Source organism: Enhydra lutris, unplaced genomic scaffold (genome assembly GCF_002288905.1).
Source record: "Enhydra lutris kenyoni isolate GAN:26980312 unplaced genomic scaffold, ASM228890v2 scaffoldscaffold9, whole genome shotgun sequence".
Classification (NCBI taxonomy): Eukaryota; Metazoa; Chordata; class Mammalia; order Carnivora; family Mustelidae; genus Enhydra; species Enhydra lutris.
In genome coordinates, this window is record NW_019154093.1 from 38,016,911 (window position 1) to 38,037,934 (window position 21,024).

At 33.7% G+C, this 21,024-nt stretch overlaps 1 protein-coding gene across 1 annotated transcript in view; it reads right to left on the reverse strand.

Annotated features, from left to right (window-relative positions):
- LOC111143603 (ankyrin repeat domain 13C) overlaps positions 1–21,024 on the reverse strand; it is a 96,075-nt gene that overhangs the window by 13,200 nt on the left and 61,851 nt on the right. The window contains exons 8-11 of the mRNA XM_022497437.1: positions 18,905–19,036; positions 15,738–15,899; positions 1,984–2,063; positions 649–747 (exon numbers count right to left, since the gene is read on the reverse strand). Of these exons, the coding sequence (XP_022353145.1) occupies positions 649–747; positions 1,984–2,063; positions 15,738–15,899; positions 18,905–19,036 (473 nt within the window). The remainder of the gene's footprint in view (positions 1–648; positions 748–1,983; positions 2,064–15,737; positions 15,900–18,904; positions 19,037–21,024) is intronic.

Below are 21,024 nucleotides of genomic sequence, written 5' to 3' on the forward strand. Positions count from 1 at the left end.
TAAACGAATGCCTGATGAGTACAGGTTTGAAAGCATATATTCAAGATGTTCACTACAGTATTGCTTATAACGGTGACAAACTACAATCAAAATGTTTATCAGTAGGAGGATGATAAAATAAAGGACAGTACATCAATATTACAAAATACCAAGGAAAGAAGAAAAAGATAAAAATGTAATTATTGCAAGAACTCCAAGATACACGTATTTTTTAAAAGAAAAAAATGAAAGTCACAGAACAAAATGTAAACTATTCCTCAATCTTATTTTTAAAAATGGCAAAACACACAGAAAAATCTAGACAAAAACACCCCAGTTATTCCCCTATTAACTATTAATGAGGTAAAAGTAAACGAATTTTTATTCTATAAACTTCCATGCTGTTAGATTTTTTTATAATTAGCATGGATTCATTTACTACTCCATCATTCTAAAAAACTATTCAAAAATTTATCTGGTTAAAATAGTAAAAATGTTAATAGTTTGTTAAACAGAAATTGTCTAGAAGAGTGCACAACTATCAAAGCAATGGCTATTTGCTTTTTCATTTCAAAGGACCCAAATGCAACACTCAGATGCAAATATTATTACACCCTTCAAGGTTTCATAGTTTCTTTCATAGCCTTGTATAGTTAGTGACAAACTTACAACTCTATTCCCAAGGGAAATTCCTGGCTCATGGCTATCGTGGCTTTAAACGTTTTCTTACTCTCCTTGCACACCAGTTCTCTACCCAGATGAGGAGCTCTAAAATGGGAAGAAAATAAAAAATTAGGAAACCTTTTCTACATGCTATCATCACCCTATGAAGAATCTGTCCTCTTCTAATCACATCACTAGTAAATTAATTTTTCCTTATCTATACAGACATAAATTTAAATGATGCTAAAAGGACTTAAGACATGTATAAAAAATGAGACATGGGTAACAAAAAAAGAAACTAGCATAAAGTAAAAGTTCAGAAAAAAATCTTAACAAATTTCATACTGAATATAATTTAATAACCACTGTTTTTAGCAATAAAGCAAATTGCTAGAAAAAGTCAACTTTAAAAATACTGTGTATCTCTAAGATCACTTATTCAATTCAATCTCTTTTACTGTCTATACTTCTTACCACTGACTAGTAAGAAGAATAAAGAATTCTATGTTAACTATAAGCTGGAAACGTTTTGAAGAAGTTAGAAAAGTACAATAATAAACCTTAAATATTAAAGAAATAAAAGTCATGACAACTTCTTCCTAATCATGGAAGTAGGTAATATTTTATTCTCCACCAAAAGGAAAAAATATTTTTACAAACAATTGTACCTTCTTTGACAGGGTTGGCGAGAAAAAAAATCTTTTATTTATCCATTCAAAATAAACCATTTGCTCATTCATCATCCTTTTATTCAATAAATATTTACTACATACAAACCATGTAGTAGGTACTCTAGCAAAGATCAGTAATACAACATTAAGCAAAGTCTTATGTAAGGATGGCGAGAAGAGGTCTGACACAGGCTGAAACAGATAATGAAAGGGGATGTGCTTTAATGCTTTAAAAGGCAAAAAGTAGAAAAATAGTGAATGGCTTTATCCACCATGCTAAAGACTTAGGATAATAACAGAATATAAAAGTTCACATATAATGAGAAAACTCAAATAAGCAGTTGCAGTGGGAAATTCCTCACAATATATACTTTCTTAGTATAATGTGCTGTAACTTTTTTAGGTTGTATAAAATGGCAGCAGAGATGTAAAAAGAAGGCTCCACAACTTATTCAAATGTAACCGGGGTACTTCTTTCCCTCATCATGTTTACTCCATATTTTACAAGATAAAAGAATTGCTTCAGAGAAGGCACTAAAAATTCTTGCTAAAATAATCTTACACCTAAATATCCACATTTTTATAAACTGTTCTTTCTAAAAACCAATGGACAAAATAAAACAAAAAAAAAAGCCCCTATTTTCAAAATAAAATAAACAAAAATACTTACTTTCCATTTTCAGCAGATATATATTCTTCCCATGTAATAGTGTTCTGAGGAGGAGGGGTAAGGGACTGTCTTCGAACCGGCTGCCAAAAATTAAAAAAGAAAAAAAGAAAGAGGGAGAGGGAGACAGAGAGGTAGAAAAAAAGAAAAATGACATATTTTTAAAGATATAAAATAAAAACATGCAATAAACTATGTAAATTACTAATTTTACTTAAATTAAATCTCTTCAATATAATGCTTTTAAGGATTTACTTCTGAGATAATTCCATGGTGACTTAAGCTCTATTGGTAAGATTTATTATCATTTTTTTTTCTAAATCTCAAATAAGACCAGTATCAAAGCAATAAAATCCATTCATTCAATGGCTTAATCATCTAAAATGTTCCTGGCATTATGCCAGATGTTGAGCATGAGAACTAAAGAGAGGTATAAAAACTAACCCCAGCTTCAAGGAATTTACAGTTCAGAGTTGGAAAGAAGAAAAAAACCAAACCATACAGACATAACAGTCAGAAATACGAAGTTATTGTATAATTAACGGCCAAATGAACTTAAAAAAAACTGAGTAGTACAGAAGTTCAGGGGGAAAAAAAAATTGTCTATGGATAATAAATTGAGACTAGGGATTGAGGCTCAGATTTAAATGAAAACAAAATAAAAAGAATATTTTAGACAAGGAAAATTCATGGTAAAAAAACACAACTACACTAAGTTATGTGAACTGGAAAGTTGAAAAAGGAGATCAACAATAGTGATAAAGGTCATGTCAGATCTTAAAACTTACATGGTAACATGTCTTTGTTAAATATGAATTTGTATCACCACAGGATGAACTGGCAAATAAGGAACTATGGGAGTGGCAATAGATATTAAAAATTGCTAAGAAAAATTATCAAGACAAACTCATGGAGCAAAAGCATAACAAATGAAATACTGATATAAATAATAAGATAAATAGTTAACACTGGGAGAGGATCCCATTCATAGTACAGTTTTGGATATTATAAGATATTAATAAACAGGATATTAGAGTTGTTAAAAATCAAGATTCTGAAAACAATAAACTGAGTTGGAATTCCAGCTCCATTACCTGATAGTTGGGGAAATTTGGGCATTACATTCTCTTATGTCAATTTAGCTCACCTGCAAAACATATGACTACCTATCTCATAGTTAAGAATTCAAGGCATGAGGGGTGCCTGGGTGGCTCAGAGGGTTAAAGCCTCTGCTTTCAGCTAGGTCATGGTCTCAGGGTCCTGGGATCAAGCTCCTGCATAGGGCTCTCTGCTCAGCAGGGAACCTGCTTCCCCCTCTCTCTCTGCCTGCCTCTCTGCCTGCCTCTCTGCCTACTTGTGATCTCTGTCAAATAAATAAATAAAATCTTTTAAAAAAAAAAAAAAAAAAAAGAATTCAAGGCTTGAGCCCTACATCAGGCTCCCTGCTCAGGAGGGAGTCTGCTTCCCCCTCTCCCTCTGCCTGCCTCTCTGCCTACTTGTGATCTCTCTCTCTCTCAAATAAATAAATAAAATCTTAAAAAAAATTCAGGGCAATAATGCATAGAAAGAGCATAATGCCTGGCAAAGAATAAAGTATTCAGTAACAATCACAATTATATACCGTGAAGTTCCCAGAGGGAAGTTACAAAAAGAAAAGGGAAGAAGTCAGAGTTAAATATATGGGAATTCTTTGAATAGATTAAAAAAAAAATTAGTAAGAAAACAGAGAGTTAATGACTAAGTCCTAAAAACAACATGCATAAGGGGGAGAAAAAAAGACAGAAAGGAGTCAGATATTAATCAATAAGGAAAAAAAAATTAAAGCATCAAGTTGTCATGGAGGCCAAAAGACTATTATATATCTCAATACAAGGACTTTAAAGAGAAAGAAGTCTGAAAAAAGGCCATACTTTTTTTTTTTTTTGGTTAGACATGATTGAGATCTTTGAATAACATCAGAAGGATGTGGAGAAAAAAGGAACCTAACAATGTTTGAGTATCAGGCAGTATGAAAAACAACAATTCCATTCTTGAAAATTTTACAAAGAGACACACAGAAGTTGGGTTAAAATCCAGAGTGATGCAGGCTATGATTAAGGGATCTAAAAGATGACATAAAATCAGAGAAGGGGTTTCTGACTGGGGTAGCCAAAGATAAGTGCCAGCAATTATGGTTCCTGAGCAGAGGAGTCTAAAAGAAAGAGAACAAAATAACCAGTTGAAGGAAACTGAGGAAAGCACAAAGGTGAGAAAAGTCATGTGGTATACTGGAAAACTGTGAGTGTACTGTATCCACTTAATGAGTAGAATACATGAAGAGAAAATAGTCAGATACAGGGGTAAGTAAGAAAGAAAGAAATGAGAAAAGGTAGTTTGGATGGGTTTTGTGCACTGAGTAGATTGTATTTTACTCAGGAAGCAATGGACAAATATGTCAAGCAATATAATGTGGTTTTTAAAACACAAATTCTGATCAAACCCTATCTTTGCCAATTACTGACTTTGGACAAATTACTCACCCTCTTTTGTCTCAGTTTAGTCAACTATATAATCTCACAGGGTTTGTGAAGATAAAAGTGATTTGTTAGATATACAGTATTTAATTTAAAATGGTGCCTGACAAATAGTTATTACTCTGTACATTTTAGCTATTAAGCATAGGCATTACATAGTTCAATCTATTTCAGGCTGATCACTAGGACAGCAGTGTGTACGTTACAAACTTATCTCAGTAATACAAATGAGAAATAGTAACGGTATACTGTTTCAAAATAGAAGGACAAAAACAGATTCCAGAAGTCTTCAAGATTTTGTTTCTGACCAGACACAGAGTAAGAAAAGCTAAGAAGTCTAAGAACAAATTTCAGGCTGCTGGATTGGGTGATGGTACTAGATAATGGTGCCACCTCTCAAGATAGAGAAGACAGGGAGGAGGAACAAAATTGTTTGATCAGATTTGAACATACTAAATTTTATTTTTATTTACTTAAGTAGGCTCCATGCCCAGTATTTAGCCCGATGTGGGGCTTGAACTCACAACCCTGAGATCAAGACCCGAGCCAAGATCAAGAATCAGATGCTTAACCAACTGAGCCACCTAGGAGCCCCTAAACATACTAAATTTTAGATACTTATGTTTATCCAAGTGGAGTAGATGAAAGCACTACATATCTGAGGATAAGAAGTCATAACTGAAAGCATAGTTTGGGTGACAGTTACCAGTATTTACATGGTAACAGAAGCAACATCAGATAGTATCTAACCAATAAGACATTGGAGACTACTAGTTGTCTACCCAGTATCTATTCTCCTGTTAACTGTAAAAAAAAAATAAAAATAAAAAATAAGGAAGGAAGGAAGAAAGGAAAAAAAAAACCTCCCATTCAAATTTTTGACTGGACATATGATTTCCTAGACTAAAGACTTATTTTCTAGCCATCTTTTCAGCTAGCTAAGTGTTACCATGTTATTAAGTTCTAACCAATGGGATATGAGCAGAGTGATGGGTGCAACTTCTGACTGGATTCTCAAACAAAACAGGCAAGCCCTGTTCTTCAAAATTACTATTAGGAATTACAATTCCTGCTAGCTGGAATACTAAATAGGTATATATATACATATATATATATATATATGACTCATTTGCCAGGCATGATTAGGTAATGTGGTATGTCACTTAAGTATATTTTTTCAGGTAATAAACTTCTCTAAGCAGTTCTGTTTCTAGTAGAATTCATTCTAAACCATACATTATACGTTACCCATCTTAAAAAGACTGTAATGAATCTAATTTATAATTTAACCTTTTATTGAGTACTTTATCTCATCATGGTATCAATTATTATATCTTAATAACGTCTTCCCAAGTTTGTTTACTCTAATTGTCCCTTTGTTATATAGTGACACTTGCAGCTGAATCCATCAGTGTTCCTGCTACACTACTACCACAGCTATCTAATAAAACAGGAAGACATGAAGGCTGCCACAGGATACCAGATGGCTTTCTACTGTTAATTTCCCAAGTCAACAGGCTTTTTAATTGAAATATCATCAAACATTTCTTCATAATTAAATGCAAAAATTCTAATGCCTGTTTTTCTTGAAGCATATAAAAAACACAGATTTTTTAATGTATTCCTAGGTTTGCTCCTATTCTATTATATGGCAAAGGTTTCTGGAAGTTTAAGACATTCATGTATTTTATATCTATGTATTCCTATTTAGATTTTATATATTTAAAAAATACATAAGAATTAATAGGCCTTAACTCAGTATTCTATATGTATAGTTGGCAAAATAAATCCTTTTATCAATGACTCTGTGCCTAAGGTATAAACGAAACATTGTTCCCTCCTCCAACAATAACTGGTTAGAACAAAGAGGAAAACAAACACCAAAAATATAAGAGCAAGTATGGTGACTTAAGAGCTTCTGAGCACTTAAATTTTATTATAAAAAAAATACTATCAGGCGCCTGAGTGGGTCAGTGGGTTAAGCCTCTGCCTTTGGCTCAGGTCATGATCTCCAGGTCCTGGGATAGAGCCCGGCATTGGGCTCTCTGCTCAGCGGGGAGCCTGCTTCCTCCTCTCTCTCTCTACCTGCCTCTCTGCCTGCCTGTGATCTCTACCTCTGTCAAATAAATAAATAAAATCTTTAAAAAAGAAAGAAAGAAAGAAAGAAACTCAAAGTTATTCATTTACAATGAAGAATACAAATTCATTCTGAAAAGAATTAGACATTTATTTTTAAGAACTGAAATTCTATTAAAAAGTAGCTTCAAAACATAAAAGTCATTTTTTTTAAACAATCAGAACTGTCATATGTATTTTCTAGGTTCTTGAAATTTTCAATAAGGCTCCAAAGCCAAAAAATAATATTTCTTTACCACTACGTGGTCTATGCACGTAATTTTAAAAATAACAAAATACTGATTTTTTTACATTTACGAATAGCATCTTTCCCAGAATCGTATCTTAAGATTCCCTGACTCCTTTTCCAACTTGAACTTCCCAACATGTTGAAGGGTTATTAAGACGTGTTGAAAGTCTGAACATACAGAAAGAAGCAACTACACTAAAGGCTGGCTATAAAGGGATATACTTAGAGCCAAAGCAGCTTGGGTAAGGGCCCTAAAACCAAAACCTGCCTTTGTTCCTTCTAGTTCTGTGACTCCACATTAATTTCTTTAAACCTCAGTTTCCTTTCTATAAAGTGGGGTAATGATACTTGTCTCATTAGGCCATTATAATAAATGAAATGACACATGAAATAAAACGATACCCCTGCTAAAAACAACTCCAATGTTTTAAGCCAATATAAATAGGAAAGAAAAACTTGTTGAGGTGAATATGGATTAACCTTTTTTAATTTTTTAAGTTTTTTAACGTAGAAATTGAATTTAGATTTATGGTACTCCTTTCAAATTAGGTCACTGGAAAATCCTTTGTTATTCTCCAATATAATGTGACACTTTGTATTTAATGGTCACTAATTAAAATACATATATTTGAACAAGTAATCTATATTTCACCCTGACTTGAAAGTTAATAAAGCATATATATATTGATTTCCACAACTGATTTGCTTTTGTATTACCAAATGTGACCTAGCAGCCATTAATTTCAATAGTGGTATGTGGGTTTTTTTTTTAAACTCTGTTAAAATTTTAAACATAGTTCATCATTAAATGTCTCTTGAATTCATTAGATCCCCCCCTTTACTCTTCTTCACCCCAATTTTTAAAACTTGTGCGTTAATTTATATATATATATATACATATATATATATTAACACACACACACACACACACACACATATATATATATATATCCTAAAAAGCTTACATAGGTTTAAAAGAACTACATTCCTAAAATTATCTACAAGATGCATTGAAATATTTCTCTTCTCCTTTAATGCCCACTATTGAATATAATGAAACTGGTATCGGTTTCATGTTGCTTTCCATGTGTTAGCAAATTGTGTCTAAGAGGAAACATACAGACACACAAACAAAAACCACACAGATTATTTGTATCTTTTTTATGATTACATTTATCAATTCTATTTTGATGTTCTTTCATCCTACACCTTACCTGATTCAACCAAATCAAATTATACGTATAGATGAGTATCTGATAGAATTACTATTTTCTTTAAATTTCTTCTAAATATTTATAATTGAACTCCCAAAAGATTCTCAAATGTAATTCTTCAGTTCTTCCCTATCAAAAGTCCAAACAATATATAATGAGATACATATTTTTTATTCTAAAATAACAAAAATGTAATCTTACAAGGATTATAGAATTAACAAATAACAATATAACCATGGCTTTTAGTAATTCCTAAGAAATTACTTATGCCAGATTGAAAATTAGTATAATGATTTCCTAAAATTCACACATATAAAAAAATCCCTTCAGGAAAAAGGCATGGCACCTAGTCTCAACACTTTTATTCAACATTATATTGGTGTTACTTCCCAGCGCAATAAGGTAAGAAAAACAATGAAATGAAAAAGTAAACCTTTATGACTGGACATGATCATCTGTAGAAAATCCTAAGGAATCTACAAAAACTACATAATATATTAATTTAGCAATATGGACAAGTCATATGTATTTCTATATACTATCAAGGAATGACTGGAAAATGAAATCTAAAAATATTACCACTTATGAAAGCACTACAAAATACTAAATGCTTGAGAGATAAATTTAGTAAAATGTGAGAAAGACTTATATACTAAAAACTACAAAACACTTCTGAGATAAACTATAGATGATCTAAATAAATGTAGAGATACACCAGGTTCATGAAACAGAAAATTCAATATTTTTAAGATATCAAGTACTCCACTTTAATTTACAAATTCAACACTACCCCAGTAAAAATTCCAGCAGGTTATTCAATGGAGGAAGGATGAACCTTTTCTTTTTTTAATGGTGCTAAATCAACTGGACATCCAAGGCAAAAAAATAAACCCTGACCATACATCACACCTTAAACAAAATTAATTCATGGACTTAAATGTAAAATGTAGAAATATAAAACTTTGATCAAAAACATATAGAAGATAATCTAAGGGACTTGGAGCTAAGCACAGACGTGGTAGAAGTCATAAAACAAAAACTAATAAACTGGACCTCATCAAAATTAGACTTTTCCTCTTCAAAAGACCTGTTTAATAGGATGAAAAAAAATAGCTACAGAGTAGGGAAAAAATACCTGCACACACACCTGACAAAGAACTAGTATCTAGAATATATAAAAAACTTTAAAAACTCAACAGTAAAGAAACAATCCAATTAGACAATGGGCAAAAGACAGGAAGAGACATTTTATCAGAGAGGATATAAATCTGTATATTTTATGGCAAATAAGTACATGAAGAGATGAGCACTGAAATATCATTAGCTATTAGGGAAATGCAATAAAATGATGAGATAGCACTATTCACTATCTGTTATGTACTGAATGTTTATATTCCTCCAAAATTCATGTGCTAAAACTCTAACTACTAATGTGATGGTGTTTGAGGTGGGGGCTTAAGGAGGTAATTAGATTTTTTTTTATATTTTGCCTCAGTTTTATTGAGATATAACTGACATATAACATTGTATGAGTTTATGGTGTACAACATGTTGATTTGATACATTTATATATTGCAAAATGATTACCATCACATCATTAGCTAACACCTCCATCCAGTCACAAAACCACATCTCTGAAGGCCAGTTGTTATTTCTTCCTTTCATGGAATGCACACTATATTATTCCCTGTATTTCCAGCCTTTCCCTCGCTAGGAGGAATTTCACAACTAAATGTAACGCTCAGTTGTGACATTCACCTTGTGCCACAGCTCCTGCACTTTCTGCTTATTCCTCAGCACTGCTTCTGGTTTTCCTTTTTTATTTTTTAAACATCTCTCTAAATGTGATCTTCATTACAGGCCTCCTCACCTCATGAAAATCAGATAGGCATAAATTATAAACAAGCATCAAGGCCCTCTTCTGACTATCAGCATCTAAGGCAGTAAAAAGAATAAAACACTCTGCAGAAGGGCTTCCTCTGGGCCACTGAGCTATTCTGCCACCTCTTCTGCCAAGTGCATGCCTATGGACTAGTATCATCCAATTTCCTAGGCCACATATCTCTAAGATGATAGGGAACACAAAGATAGTGGTGGCTGGGAAGTATGACTCAGTATCACAACACCTACGCTGCACAGGGCTTCAAAGCAAAGCAAAATCAAACAAAAGAAACCTGGCAAAATCTTCTCTGTCCTAAGGAATTCAAGAGAGCTGACAAACACAGATGAAGCAAAAGCAGCTCCTGCAACATGCCAAGGGCTATCCCCAACATTCTCACTGGTAGGATCTCCCGACTATTCTCCCAGTTAACATTTTTTAAAATTTATACTCAATTAACTAATACATAATGTATTATTAGTTTCAGAGGTAGAATTCAGTGATTAATCTGTCTTAAATAATACCCATTGCTTATCGTATCACAAGTCTTCCTTGATGTCTATCACTCAAGTTACCCCAACCCCCCACCCCGCTCCCCTCCAGCAACCCTCAGTTTGTTTCATATGATAGTCTCTTACGGTCTGTCTCCCTCTCTAATTTCATCATATTTTCCCCTCCCTTCCGCTATGATCCTGCTTTGTTTCTTAAATTCCACATATGACTTGAGATCATATAATAACTGTCTTTCTCTTTTCTCTGACTTATTTTACTTAGCATAATACCCTCTAGTACCATCCACATCATTGCAAATGGCAAGATATCTCTTTTTTTTTTTTTTTTTGATGGCTGACAAGTATTCCATTGTATATACATACTACATCTTCTTTATCCATTCATCTGTCAATGGATATCTGGGCTCTTTCCATAGTTTGGCCACTGTGGACATTGCTGCTATGAACATTGGGGTGCAGGTGCCCCTTCAGATCACTACATTTGTATCTTTGGGGTAAACCCAAAACCACAAAATCTTTGGAGTAGTGCAATTGCTGAGTTGCAGGGTAGCTCTAGTTTCAACTTTTTGAGGATCCTCCATACGATTTTCCAGAGTGGTTGCACCAGCTTACATTCCCACCAACAGTCTAAGAGGGTTCACCCTTTTCCCATCCTCGCCAACATCTGTCATTTCCTGACTTGTTAATTTTAGCCATTCTGACCAGTGTAAAGTGGTATCTCATTGTGGTTTGATCTGTATTTCACTGATGCCAAGTGATGTGGAGCCTTTTTTCATGTGTCTGTTGGCCATTTGTATGTTTTCTTTGGAAAAATGTCTATTCATATCTTCTGCCCATTTCTTGAGGGGATTCTTTGTTTTTCAGGTGTTGAGTTTGGTAAGTACTTTATAGATTTTGGATACTAGCCCTTTATCTGATAAGACATTTGCAAATATCTTCTCCTATTCTGTCAGTTGTCTTTTGGTTTTATCAAGTGTTTCCTTTGCTGTGCATAAGGTTTTTATCTTGATCAAGTCCCAATAGTTCATTTTTGCCTTTGTTTCCCTTGCCTTTGGAGATGTGTCTAGCAAGAAGTTGCTGTGGCAGAGATCACAGAGGTTGCTGTGTTCTCTAGGATTTTGATGGATTCCTGTCTCACATTTAGGTCTTTCATCCATTTTGAGTCTATTTTTGTGGGAAATAATTAGTTTTAGATGAGGTCGTAAGGGCGAGACTCACATGATGGTATTACTGTTCTTCTAAGATAAGGAGCAAACAGAGTGAACAGAGTGCTCTCCCCAACCTAAGAACACAGCAAGAAGTCAGCCATCTGTAAGTCAGTAAGAAAACCCATATCTGGAAAGCAAATAGGCCAGCATGCTTTATGCTCTTGGTCTTTCCAGCCTCTAGAACCGTGAAAAATATATTCTTATGGTTTAAGCCATCCAGTTTCTGGTATTTTGTATCCATATAGGAGCTAAGTAAGACACTACCAGAAACAGTAAAATAAATAATAAAAAAAATAATAAAAACCGAAAAAAGAATGGATAAAATAAAAATTGTGACAATACCAAATGTCGGAAAGGATGAAAGAAACAATCATTCATACGCTGTTTGCAAGAATGGAAAATGTAAAACATTCTGGCAGTTTCTCACAAAACTAAACATACAACCCAGCAGCTATACTCTTAATTGTACTTGAACCTGAGTGCAGAACCCTCCCTTCACCCCCATCATCCCAACCCCAAGCCCAACCCCGGAAGGGAGGGATGTGAACTCTTCATTATGGAGGAAGTTCTGAATGGACCAAAGCAAAGACAGCATCTGGGCATTCTAGAGATGAGTGTTGAAAAGGACTTCAAAACCACCTACATTTGACCTCAGTCGTACTTTCTAATTAACTCCTTCTTTCCAGTTATCTTTTAACTCAGACAAAACAAAAACAAAAACAGAAACAAAAACAAACAAACAAAACAACAACAACAAAAACCCTATAGGCAAAGGATCCCTTGATAGAAATCTTGACAGAAACCCAATAAGAACTGCCCCGACACCAGCAAGACCCTGCATGACTGACCCCAGGGCAATGATCAACCTGACCTTTACTGTCCAGCAGCACGTACCCACATACCTTTGTCCCACATTTTCCTTACATAAACCAGGAGTATTTTCAGCACTTTGTACAGTCTTTGAGACATCAGTTAGCTATCTTCCTGGTGTTGGCCTCACCAAAATAAAGTCCTTTCTTATTTCACCACCACTTGTCTATCTGCCTTTGGATCTTGCCAGTGGCAGGTGGCTAGCTGAACCTGGTCTGTTTGGGACCCCACAGAACAGGTGTTCTTGCTCGGGCCCAGTTACAGTATGAATGGTACACAGAGTAGACAAACCAGACAACTGGCATGAACTGTCTTCTAGAGCCACCAGGGCAGTGAGGCACACAGGGTCCTATAGCCCACTCCCCAAGGGTCCCTCTGCCCATTTACTCCTCAAGCACACACACAAGCAGCCAGCTTCATGCATTCCAAAAGAGCATTTATCCCAGAGAAATAAAGACTTATGTTCACACAAAAACCTGTATGTGAACATTTTTGGCAGTTTTATTCATAATAGCCAAAAACTGGAAACAACCCAAATGTCCTTCAACAGGTAAGTTAACCAAACTATGGTACAATCATAACATGGACTACTATGCAGCAGTAAAACCAACAAACTATTGATTTACAACTGGGAAAAATTACCAGAGAATTAAGCTGAGTGGGGTGGGCAGGCAATCTCAAAGGGTTATACACAATACTCTTGAAATGACAAAATTTTTAAAATGGAGAAATAGATTAATGGTTGCGAGGGATAAAGGACAGGAAAGGCACAAAAAGGCAAAAGGTATGCCTATACAAGGGGAATAGGAGGAATCTTATGGTGAGGGACACGTTTTATATCTTGACTATAAATGCAAATACCCTGGTTATGCTATTATATTACTGTTTTGTAAGACGTTATCATTTGAGGAAACTGGGTGAGGTATATATGTAGAATCTCTGTATTATTTCTTATGACTATGTATGTGAACCTATAATTACCTCAAAATTAAAAGTTGAATTCAGAAAAATCAAGCAGACCTTCATGTAAAAACTGACTGATCTATATATTCAAAATCATCCTAATCAAAATCCTACCACGTTTTTCATATTTTGTAGAAACTAATGAGCTGATTTTAAATATTCATGAAGAACTACACAGTTCAAAAGGCTATGCTTCACACAGGAAATGTTTCCTTTGATTTCTGCGTAGAAATTAAAAGCTTAACTAGTTAATTTATTTCATATTATTTTGTTCTATTATATACTCATTTGGAATTAAACTATGTTTTAAGTGCAAAGTTCAAAACTACTACTGATTAAAATGCAATTTAAAGGCCCCATTAACAATTAGGTGCATCAGGTTATAATCTCTACCCTAAAGGAAATCATGTTGCGTACTGTTAAGTTTAAATGTAGATAAATCAGACAACTGAAGACAAATGGCAAATGGCCCATGAAATTCTATTTTATAAAGTTTTGTTTCTATGTATTCATCCCCAAATAGCTTATTGCCAAACTTAAACAAAGGTAGCAATAACTACCACCACAACAAAACCATTTTTAAAAAAAACAAATCCAATAAAATTTTAATCACAATGCAAGTCCAAATAAATGGACTTTTGTCTGGTCAATGATGGGAGAGAGTAGCAGCTTTGTTAAAGACTGACCTCAGCATTCCCTCTCTCAGTTCATCTGCATTTCTATTTCCTGAGCATATCGTGTCCTATATCTCTTACTGATCAAGAGATCAGTAAATACCAGAAGGCTTCTTGAAAATGAAGTCCTGTGATGCTCTATCCCAGGAAAAAGAAAAAGGTGTACAAAGAGGATCTGGCATGAGGGGACAGGATCACACTACACTGGCATAATCACAACTTTAACATTTAATAAGGATTCTTAGACATTTTATATCCTACACTTATTTAACTAAACTATAGCTGTTACACTAAACAAATGAACTTTCGAAACATTAAAATATTTTCCTGGTATGTACGTCATTACCATGCATTAGTTGGAACCTAGCATATTGTTCTGAAAAGTTTATTTTTCCCTAAAACATAATCTGGCACAATACCATAGGAAAGAAACTAAACATTCAAGGGATTCAAGCCTCTTCATAGTAACCTTTAATCTTTTTACTACTGTGACTCACATTTGACACTTCAAACCAGCACTCACACATATCCATATTTATAAACACATACACCCCTAAAATATTATCTCATAAAGTAATGACCCATACTACATGTCATGTGTTCTGGCTTTACTCTAACATCTTCGTTGAGGTTCTAATTTTTTTTCTCTTTTAAAAAGGGTGGTCACAGCCCACTAAATTAGTGGGGTCCCTAAATTAAGGGGTCCCTATGCCACCTTTAATTTGTAAAACACTGCTATACCATTGTTATTAAATGTTAACATCTGGGGAATCTCGATGAAGAGTACTGAGGAATTCTTTGTACTTTTTTGTAAATCTAAAATCTAAAATTTTCAAAATAAAAAATAAATTTAATATCCCAGTGACGATGTCTCATATACCTTTGTATTTCCTAACTTCCCCTCCCCTTCCCCTACTGTCACACAATTGTTTGCATATAGCATGTTCTTAATATACACATGCTACATAAAACTTATGGGAAGGTATAGATTAGAAATGACTTCATAAGGGGAGTAAATCTTTGGCTGGGCCTTTTTGATGAAGTAGGAAAAAGAAGATATACAAAGGGACATGGATTAAAAATTAACACTTGGGGGGCGCCTGGGTGGTTCAGTGGGTTAGAGCCTCTGCCTTCGGCTCAGGTCGTGATCCCAGGGTCCTGGGATCGAGCCCCACGTCGGGCTCTCTGCTCTGCGGGAAGCCTGCTTCCTCCCTCCTCTCTCTCTGCCTGCCTCTCTGCCTACTTGTGATGTCTCTCTCTCTCTGTCAAATAAATAAAATTAAAAAAAAAAAAAATTAACACTTGGTTTCATGCTTATAAAACAATTTTAATCTATTAATTAAGACTCAAAGACCAAGAATACATTCACAAAAAATTACCAAAGGCCCTATTAAAGAAAAATAAAAGGTGATATATAGTAAAAAAAAATAATAATAATAATAATTAATTAATTAATTTTTTAAAAACCTGTGAGTGTACTTAGTGTACTTATATAAATTCACTGAGTGCCAGGAATGAAGTCTTATTAGAACATTATAAATTAGAAGTAAACATTATACCTCAAAATTCTGTTCCATTATGTTTCCACCTTTACTCAAACTCTCCATAATGGCCTTATTTCGAAGAATATCTTCTTCACTAAGATGTTCTCTTCTTTTTCTTGATTCTAAAACAAGTCCATTCACCAGATAAAAGTCTGCCAAAAAGTTTCCTACTCTTTCCTAAAATGAAATTAAATAATCAAAATAATAAAATATTCAAATATTTCAAAATAATAAAATGAATTAAGTTTATCTCAGATTAAAAAGAAAGTTTCAAAGTAATATATACGTTTTTCCATAACATGTAACATTTAGGTGAAAATAAATGCTCCCTTCGGTAATTGAGCTTATCAAATTATCTTACATATTCTATTAAATTGAAAAATATTTAAACTATACATTTCACATTTGTAAACGAAAATTTTAAACACACAAGATGTATGGTAGTTAATCTGCAAATGAATTAAATCTAAATAAAAATACCACATAGTATTCCTTTAGAATCTATTCCCAAGTAGCACAAAGCTATCTGAAAACTTTATTTCTCTGATATTCAATCATGAGTAACAAGGAGGGGTCAGGGATAATTACTGTTCCCATTTTATAGATAGAAAAAAAAGTAGAATAAAAAGAAATACTCTAATTCACATAGGAATCCCTAGCCCAACTAGAAATAATTACCTGCTCCAATACTCTATTCTCTAACAAGATCTAACTTCAAGTTACGGTTGCTAGCTGCTTTCAATAAAGAAGAGAGAACAACAGAATAGTCTTGCTCACCAATACAATTACAATTAAGTGTTTACGTTATGGATTAGGGATAAGGAAATGCAAGTGATATAAATGGTATCAAGGAAATAGTTGTTATTTCCTTTCAGTGAAGACCTCCTTCAACATTAACCTTCAACCTTTTTCAGACCCATGGGCGGTCAGTTTCAAACACCCTGCTAACAAAAACCATGATCAAAAGCTTACTGAAAACAAGCTTCCCATTTCTAACTGCATGAAAATCACTTGGTCTCCATCTTACTGATGTTTTCTGGCATTCCAAAACTACGTGTTTAGGGCTGTCTTCATGTCCACCTTGTTCTTGGTGGCCTTCTTACCAGTCATCAAAAAGTAAAGCATTCTGCACCTGTTTCTACCTATAAAATGGGAACCATAAGTATTACTGACTCCCTCCTTACCTGTCAAAGATTTAAGAAGATCACCTAGACGCTGTTCAAGAGCTTTGAGCTGCTTAGCAGTAGCACTAGATGAATAGCAGCTTCAATTTTTATCTTCTCTTGAGGTGATCCTCCTAATGCTGTCCAGAAGAGCAGAGTACAAACAAATAAGACTTCAAGCCAACAAATGGATTGCAGTGTGGGAGCTTACAACTGGGAATCCTATACTATTTGCTGCCAAATATGCTTTGAAAATAAAGTTCATGAACCTACATCTAATAGTGAGAATTTATCTGTGGTTGAGAAATTCTCAGGAGGTAATTCTCAGTTTTTGAAATCTTATAATGAAAGAGAATTTATTAAAAGTAAATCATCATATCAATAAAAATTTTAAGTATATACACTTCATAATCCAACCATTCCATTTTTTGCTATCTATAAGAGACAATGCAAGGACATATAAATGGATGGTAAATGCAACATCACTTACAATAGCAGAAAACTGGACACAATTGTGTGTCATTTATCACAATGTCCATAAATAAGAGACTAGATAAATAAACTACAATATATCCATACAATGGAATACTATGCAGTTTCTAAAAAGAATGAAGTGGTACTACTGATAAGAAAAAATTTTCTAAACATACTAAAGAGTGAAGAAAAAAGCTATAAAACAACACAATATAACACTAGAAAAAATAAATATCAACAACTAAAGCTACATATTACTATGGATACATATTTATGTATGCAGAGAATAAAAAATGATCTAGAGGATATACAAATGCATAATTCTCTACAAAGTACTCTGGGGACTGAGTTAGTAATAAAGGCTCTTTTCATGTTTTTGTATAAGGTTGTGTGGTGATTGATTTTGTGTAAATTTAACTAGACTATGGTGCCCAGTTGTGTGGTCTAACACTGCCTAGATTTTACTGTGGAGGGTTTTTTCGTGGGATTTTTTTTTTTTTTTGGTGTAATTAAACCCCTCCCACCTTCTTTCTCTATATCCAAATCTTTGTATATAGGTACACATGTATCCACATGTAGATATACAGAGTTATAGAAAGAGAGTGATATCCTACCAATTTCCTCCTCAGAGAACCCTAATAAAACCTATTTTTGCTTTTCCGGTAAGAATATATTCATTTCTACTGTGTGTAATAAAACATAATTTTTAAAACCCAATTGTTGAAAGCAGTAGATCTTGGCCCTCACCTATGTGATTTCTTCTTTTTTTTTTTTTTAAGATTTTTCTTTTACGTAATCTCTACATTCAATGTGGGACTCGAATTCCTAAGCCTGAGATCAAGAGTTGCATGCTCCACTGACTGAGCTAACCAGTTGCCTCTGTGATGACTTATTAATTGTATTTAAAACTTTATAAAATGCTTCTCTTAGGTCTATTTAAAAATTTTAAAATATATTTTGAATAGCCTTATATAACCTCTTGCTGACAGATGAAATGGGAATTACGGAAAGAATTTACAATTCACAAATGAGGGAACCTCCATGGAAATTTAATTTAATGACTGTTACAGAAATGAAAGCTTATTTATTTTTTTAGAAACATAAGCTTATTTAATTCCAGTCATATGAATGGAATACTGAGAAACAGATACTGAGAGAGTAAATAGTTTAGAAGTCTAAAAGTAGAAAGAAAAAAGAAAGGTCCAGGGAAATGAATTCAAAAGTATATCCCTCTTTGTGGTCTTAAGGAATAAAAGCATTAGAAATGTAATGGAATCATGTTTCCCTGTGAACAACAAGGCAGCTGACAGCAAGAATGTTTCTCAACAAAAGTCAAATGAGCTAAACTTTCTCTCCTTGATTCAGTAAGAATATCTTCTAACTCTATAAACAACCATTATAATTCCCTATCTGGATTAAGGAGGAGGGAATAAACCATTGGGAGACAATTCAGTAAGCTACTTCTTCCGCATTTCCACCACGTTATTTTGGTAACATGAAATACTGAGCAATTTTTAAAGTTGAAAAATCAAGATTTACACATACTGTTTTATCTTCCCGAAAAAGCCATCCTGTTTGGGCACGCGTGAAAGAAATTGATTTGGTTGATAAAGTTGCAGAGTAAATATCACTACTCATTAAAATGTCAACCTCTTCTTCTGTTTCCATCTCTGATTCCTGCAGTGGGGGTATAAGTTAAATATAAGAATCTAGGTTTTCAAAGGTTATTAGTACTACATATGAAAATATCAACAATTAAATGTTACAGATTTTAAAACCAAAAAGGACAGATTCTAAAAAATGTTAAGTATTAATCTAAAAACCAATTACAGAAGTTTTAACTCTGTATCTCTAAATGAGTTAGAATTATGGCTAATTATAAATCTGTAAATATGGGGCACATAAAATACAGTTCTCTTATACTATTAAAGATAGGTCATGGAAACAATACTGGGTTACTGATTACAGAAATATAGAGTACGTAGAGCAATTTTAAAAGATTAAGTTGAGAGGTCTGAGACAAAATTTCCTTATCAAGGTTTTCTTCAAATACAGATCAATCTTACTTTAACTCTTTTTCCTCCAAAGACCCACCACTATCATTTGAGCCTTTCTTTCCCAATAACTGTAAATGGAAGGAATGGAAGGAGAAAGGAAGAGAAAGAGAGGAGAGAAGGAAAGAAGAAAAGAGATCCTCTCTATATTCCTTATAGCAAGAAAGGGAACCCAAAAATAAAAAACCATGGTTTCAAAATGTAATAGTCTTGTTTCTGGTTTATCCTCTAAATATTTCCCAGTGCTGATATATAATAACTGATTAATAATTATTTTTTTAAATGAGAAAAAAAGGTTTGTGCTTGCTTCAGAGATAGAAGACTAAATGATCAGGTACAGAAGGGTAAATGAGCAGGTATAAAATGAGGTTCTATTCTGTAATAAGCCAAGAAGAGAATCTCTGATACTTAGGACTACAGGGTCCTAAAGGGAAAGAAAGGAGAAAAAAGCCATAAACTAGAGAAGTGACTATGGAATAAGAATTGTCCACAATGTTTTATGATGACTACAGGCTCTATTTCCCCTATCTCCAGATTTCTAGCTTCCCAAGAGGCCCATTTTCTATTCTTAATCACCAAACTTCACCCAGATATAATCTATTTCTGAACTTAAAAGTCTATAGAAAAAAAACAAAAACAAAAACAAAAACACAGCAATACCCTGGGACTGGAACAGAGCCATTTCCTTCACCCTTACAAGTGAAGAATGAAAAATCCTGACATTAATGCTAAAGCTGTAAGAGGTGAAAATGTAGCTCCGGTAACCAAACTAACTCTGAACACAGTTTTCTAAAGAAAAACTTTAGCTGGCATAGGTATAGAACTGTCAGGCATTATGTTTCAAATATACTCTAAATCAATTAGGATTTCATGTATTAGCTTCGGAACAACACTATATACAACACTGTCTATGAAGAAATTTGCCTTAAGTTTCAAAAACTCTCTTTTTAAATAAACTTTTGCAACAGAACTCTTCTAAAAATCATAGACTGGCCATCTCCTAACCACATCATTGAAAAAGATCAATCGTTAATAACATTTGTTTAAGAAACATTTATTGAACAGTTATTATTTATGTATGTATATTAGAATAAACAACAACTATTCCCTGCCTTGAGGACTGATGCTCAAAATCAAGCTTTTCTATATTTTTTTTAGGTATAAAACACACATACACATATACACCCTTTCATAATTCCATTGCTACTTTAAGATTAGCTAATATTTACACTAGTAGCCTTACTCTCTGGCTTCTATTTCAATGCCATGCTTCTAGCTCACTTGTTGCCTAGGTAGCTATCCCACTGTCTTTAATATGCAAGAGGTCAAATTATTTAATAAATTATCCAAGAGTCTAGAATAAAGGCTGGTGAACTATGGCCAGTAGGCAAAAGCCAGTGTACCACCTGTGTTTATAAATAAATTGGAGTATAGCCACACTCATTCATTGAAATACTCTCTATACCTATTTTTAGGTTACTAAAAGCAGAGTTGAGTAGTTGTGACAGAGACCACCTGGCCCAAAAAATATATATAAATGCCTAACATATTTACTATTTCTCCCTTTACAGAAAGTGTTTGCCAAACTCCAGCCTGGAATGTATTGATGCA